Below are 5737 nucleotides of genomic sequence, written 5' to 3' on the forward strand. Positions count from 1 at the left end.
TGAGTGGGGAGGGAGGGTCCTGGGGGAATCGGGAGGCTGAGAGAGGAGCTGCTGAGATTGCGGACTCAGGGGCAAGTTGACAAGGGTTGTGGGGGTGGGGGGAGGGGGGCTGGGATCCTGCACAGCCTGGAAATCGCATGGTCTACACATGCTTGCATATGGTCGTGTGAGCCAGGTGAAGGGTGTGGAAGAGCATACCCGTGTCACCCTTGGTCACCTGGGGGTGGCAGTACATGGGCAAGGGAAGGGCCTGGGGCAGATGTAAATGATACGCTTTGTTTTTATACCTTAGTAGTATCTCATTTCGTTTGTCACAACCAGTATGGTTTGAAAGATATCAAGTGAAGTACAAGAAATTAATCATTTACTAATCCTTTCTGTCTCTCCCTCCTCACAACTGCCTTTTGCTCCCAGCCAGCAAATCCAGAGAGAAAACCAACCTGCTGCTATTGGCAGTGCAACCTGAAGCAGGTAAGGAGCGGGAGGCAACTTATGTTGGGGTCTTCTGTGGGCCGGGCACCGTGCATACGTCAGGCGCACACACACATCGACCTGCAGACTCGGCGGTAAGAGAATCAACAAGGGATGTTGAAGACCAGGGACTAGCAAGGGTGGGAAGCCATCACCACTCCTGGGCTGAGAGGACAAGGGGAAGGAATAGCGTCATCACGGGAGCCAGGTGAGCAGAAGGAGGGAAGAAATACCCCGAGCCACTCTCCTCTCCTGCCTTCCAGGCCTCGCCTGTGCCTCTCATTGGCTGACCCCAGAGGCGGCCAGGGGGAGTCTGTAGGGGCAGAGAGGGAGGAGAATGAATGGGAGGAGGGAGAAATGGAGAACCACCAGCACAGACAGCGAGTGTGGAGCAGGAGTTGACCTCAGAACTTCAGCTGCCCTACGTAGCAACATGTGCTCCTGTGCCCGCACGTCCCCCCGGCTCCCACACACCACTCTGTCTGTAGGGCCATCTTGCCAAGTAAAGGCTCAAGCCCGAGTCTTTCCTTCTTTCTCTGGCCAGAATGTCCTCTTCTAAGGGAAGGGCTGGGTTTTGGGTCGGGACAGCTGCGTCTAGCAGAAAACGGGAGTCCTGTATTCCAAGCCCGACACCTATGATCCTGTGCTCACACTCTTCCTCTGCCAGGAACCCCATTTCCCCTTCTCTTGACCTGCATGGGACATTCCACCAAGGACCATGTTTTGTTTACTGCCACATCCCTGTATCTGGCTTGATGCCCGGCACAAAAGAGGCTCACAGTAATCACTCGTGGTGGAACCCAGATGACTCTCCGGATGCCCTTTCCTCGGAGCCCTGGGCTTTTATGTCATGGATTGGGTTTTCCGGAAGCTTCTTTACCTTCTGTTGCAGATAAAGAATGTACCGAGCCCTCTTTCCAGCCATTAATTTACATAACCTTCACAAAACACTCAATTGGGGGGGGGGGGGTTGTTAGAGCTACAGGTCACAGCTAAGAGAAATTCACCACTGAAAGTTAAATGACTTGTCTGGAGACACCGGTAGAAAGTCCCATCAGACCCAGCATTTGGTCTAGCAGCTCTCACCACAGTCTGCGCTTAGCCTCTGCTCCACCCAGTCTCCCAGGGGACCTGCCTTATAACAGGCACCGCTTTCTTTAACCTTGATGGGACCAGAGCTGCTACTTCCTTGTTTCTTTTCTGGCCTGCTGGCCCTAGCTTTCCTCTGCTCCTGTGAGCCTAGCTCCAGGCCCCCTGAGGCCAGGTCTCAGCATTGGCTCACGGCCGCCCCTCCCCCTTCTGCCAATGTCTTAGGCCTCTTTAGGGGTCCACATTCCTGGGGAGAGATGCTGTCCTCTCTTAAGGCGCATGGGGAGTGGGCTGGCGGGACCTTTAGTCCCGGCCTGGGCTGGGGGAAGGGTGGCTTCTGACTTGCTGGCCTTTACAGCAGGGACGGAGACTGCTTTGGCAGGATTCATGGCTCCACCCTCAGTGTCCCTTTGCCTGTGAGCTAGGGGCCCATCCCCACCTCCCCCTGCTTCCCAGCTGCACTGAGGAGTTTGTGGCCAGCTTTCTTCACTTCCTCCCTTTGGCCCCCTCTGCCTGCTGAGCCCAGGGCCCAGCCCTGCCCCCAGTCCAGGCTCACCCCCGCCCCTAGGCCTGACTTTAGGAACTGGAAAATGGGCAGGGACCAGCCAGCAAAGGGAGGGCTTGGCATTTGGGGCCAAGCCTGGGCTTACTGGAGGTGGCTAGGGGTGGGGAGTAGAGCCCAGGAAGGAAATGTATAGGTGGACAAAGGAGGGCGAAAGCGGGAGCCCTTGATTCCAGAGGTCTGGAGCAGCACCTATGGCTGTTATTTGTTATTTACTGAGCACTTAGCGTGTGCCAACCACTACCCTAAATTAGTTTTATATTCTCACTGCCAGTCTATAAAGTAGATAGTATAATCCTCAGTTTACAAACAGGGAAAGTGAGGTACGGTTAGGGGTCTAAGGGCACACCGATTTGGCTAAATAGGGTTTTGAACCCAGCCCAATCCTCTTCTCCTGCAAGCAAGAAAAAAGCTGAACTGGGAACCCAAGGGCAAATGGAATAACCCTAAGGGGGCAGGAAAACCAGCTGTCCCAGGGCCCCAGAGTGACAAATCCGTGTTTATTGTCCGGTCTTCTCCAGGGATCACGTGCAGGAGACGGTCCCAGCTTCCCGCAGGGCTGGGGCTGCTCTCCCGCCGCCTTACCTCTGAGACAGGGCTGGGGTCAGGATGGAGCTGGGGTCCAGGGCGCGAAGTGCCCATCAGGAAGGCAGGCGCCACCCCGGGCGGGATGACAGACTCCAGAAGCCCTCCCTGAACAAAGACTGGGTGGGAGGCGGCCTGGTGTGTCCCCACCCCGCCTCCCCCAGCGCCTGTTGAGCCGCGACCACAGACAGCGAGGCGGAGCGAGCATGGCGGGGCCCCCGGCCGCTCTGCTGCCCCTCGTCCTCCAGCTCACGAGCGTGGCCGTGGCCTCCGCGACGGACGGAGGTAAGTCGGGGCGCTGAGGGCCTGGGGGCGGCCGGGAAGGACCCCATTTCTTACTCAGCCCAGCCTGAGGGAAGGAGCTGGCGCCAGGCTGCCTCTCCCGACCCCCAGCCTCGGGGTGCGGGCGCCTCTCGGGCGGCCTCGGTCCTCCCCGTCGGTGGAGGAGCCAGCAAGGGGGCGCGGCCCTGAGGTTGAGGCCCCGGGCCCAGAGGAGAGAGAGGGGGCTCCCTGCAATGGCTGGAGAGGAATTCCTGCAGGCAGCGGTGGGGGAGAGGCTGCCCTGGAATCTGGGAGTCTGAAGTTAATTATTTGTCTTGAGAAAGGGGGAAAAAAGGAGGCCCGCTATGGGAGCCGACTTTGAGGCTGTGTCTGGCCTTCTCCTAGGAGGGCAGGCAGGAAAAGAGGGGTCAGTGCAAGCACTTGGCAGCCGGCTGGGGAGAGGGGAGCCGAGGACAATTCCATGGGGAGCAATCAGGCTCCGTGAAACAATCAGGAGCTCTTTCTGCTGGTCTCTCCAGGCAAGGGACTGGTCCTGTCTTCCCTGCCGGAGACCCCCCAGCCTCTCCCTGCCTCCCTTAGTGTGACTGCTTAAATAGGTCTGGAGGAGGGGTCATGGGGTGGGGGTGTCAAGCCGGGACGGGAAGGGGGGCGGTTGACGGTACTGATCATCTGCAACTGCCCTTCAGGGCGCCAAGAAGAACGCTAGATACTGGAGCCATACCAAGGGAGCACAGTTCCAGGTGACAGGATACCCGGCAAGGGAGGGGGATGGGAATGTGCACAAGAGGTTTGGGTGCTGGCGTTTGTTGGGGCGTTAGACCCCGGAGGTGGGGAAGAGCAGGGCACGGGGGCATTTGCAAAAGGTCACCTTTGGACTTGCTGCTGGGGACCTTCAGATGTGTGACTTAGAGAGGTGGGTGCCAGAGAGGAGGAGCAGGTGGAGGCAGGAGGTGGGCTTTGGCTTCAGCCTCCTGAGTGGAAAGAGGGGAGAGGAGAAGAGGGAGGAGTGGGTTGGGGACACCTGGGCGAGACCAGAGGCTGGTGGGTTGGGGGGTACAAAACGGGGAATCTGAGCCCCAGATCTCTTAGTAGGCGGGGATAGCATTTTCCAAGCCAAGGAACGCAGGCCAAAGCAGGTTTGGAAGAAAGAAGACAACTTGGGTTTCAGATTAGACTCTCCAACCCCCGCTTGGGGGTGTGGGGACAAGGGAGTGGGTGACACAGTCCCTTACCTCACAGGAGTAGTGTCTTCGAGAAACCCAGGCCCGGCCTCATTAATGAGCTGCCTCTGAGGGAAAGACCCTCCTCTCTCCGTCCTCCTCTTCCTCCTCCAGCCCCTCCACTGCCCACCCCCCACCCGGAAGAGCGATCTGGTCTGTGGGATGTCAGTGGAGTCAGCCTATCCCCACCCCACGGTTTTTACTTTCCTGACTGAAGGGGAGGGATTAAAGTGAGGTGGAAATGGCTGTCCAACCTCAGGCCTGAACTCAGAGAAACCCCCTTCTCTGATGCAGTGTCATCAAAAAACCAGGGACAGGATGTCTTTATTCAGCCTGGTGCCTTGGGAGCTAGTGGGGGCCCTGCCAACTCCTTCCCCAAACCCTTCAAGAAATGCAGCCCCCTCCGCCCAGTGTGGGGTCCTGTCTTCCAAACCATGCAGGGGAGGAGGGTCACCCTGTGCCCCACCCCTGTCTACCTGCCCACTCACCTGCCAGGGAAGGAGAAATGGTCTGTGAGGGTGCTGGCCTGAAAGCGTGGAAGGAGGAGAAGGCAGCCCTGGGTGGACCAAAGTGACCCAGACCAGCTTTCCCGAGTAGCAAGAACCTCTGTTGGGTACCCAGTGTGGGGGTCCCCAGGCCCCTCTACCACAGGCCTGGAAATAGTGGCAAGGCTGGGCGCGGGGTGGGGGTGGAGCAGAGGGAGCAGTTGCCCCTCCCTGTGCACATTCTCTGGAAGCAGTGCCCTTGCTGACGGGTGAGGACAGGCAGTTGGGGGGCCAGGGCTGCTCACACCAGACCCCGGGCCCCATAAAGCAGCTCCACCTTTCACATGTCCGTCTCCCTCTCCTGCCCTGCAGCCTGCACTGGCTTCTGGGCCCTCCCAGCCTGACTTGTCAGCTCCCAGGGCTAACCCTGGCCAAGACCCTGACCCATGTCAAGATGGATGACCCTGACACGCTCCCCGTGGCTGGGGACCCCTGCAGCATCAGGGAGGCTACAGGGAGGCCCCAGTCTAGACACTCCCCGTCGTATCCCCAGCAGGTCAGGGGCCCTGGGGCTGATACCTGACCGAGGTTCTTGCTACTTGGGAAAGCTGGTCTGGGTCACTTTTGTTCACCTTCTCCCTTCTCCTTCTACGCTTCCATGCCAGCACCCTCAGAGACCATATCTCCTTCTCTGGAAGGTAGGTGGGCAGATGGACAGGGGTGGGCCACGGGGCGACCCCTCCTTCCCTGCATGGTTTGTAAGACAGGACCCAGGAAACCTTGCTAGGAAACCTTTCACCCACAGGCCCACCTTGGATTCTTGTGCTCTTCAGGTGGGGTCATCCTCCCAGAGCCCCCTGGGCTTGCTGACATCCAGGACTACCAGCAGCAGGCACCAGCCCGCTCCTCATCCCATGCTGGGGCCCCACAGGAGCAGTGGCGCCCCCTGGAGGAGCGACTGGAAAGGCTGGAGGCCCAGATGATGGAACTCAGAGAGCAGGTAGTGCTAGAGGCCGGAGGGCTTGTTGGGGGGGGGGGGGGGG

The 5737-nt window shown here is 59.0% G+C and overlaps 1 protein-coding gene across 1 annotated transcript in view; it reads left to right on the plus strand.

The window, feature by feature from the left end:
* KCP (kielin cysteine rich BMP regulator) overlaps nt 1-5737 on the plus strand; it is a 39470-nt gene that overhangs the window by 10117 nt on the left and 23616 nt on the right. The window contains exons 3-5 of the mRNA XM_040472015.1: nt 415-471; nt 2644-2992; nt 5528-5694. Coding sequence (XP_040327949.1) covers nt 2914-2992; nt 5528-5694 — 246 coding nt within the window. The 5' untranslated portion in view covers nt 415-471; nt 2644-2913. The remainder of the gene's footprint in view (nt 1-414; nt 472-2643; nt 2993-5527; nt 5695-5737) is intronic.

The sequence above is a fragment of the Herpailurus yagouaroundi genome, unplaced genomic scaffold (assembly GCF_014898765.1).
Source record: "Herpailurus yagouaroundi ecotype Mexico unplaced genomic scaffold, PumYag 100, whole genome shotgun sequence".
Lineage (NCBI taxonomy): Eukaryota > Metazoa > Chordata > Mammalia > Carnivora > Felidae > Herpailurus > Herpailurus yagouaroundi.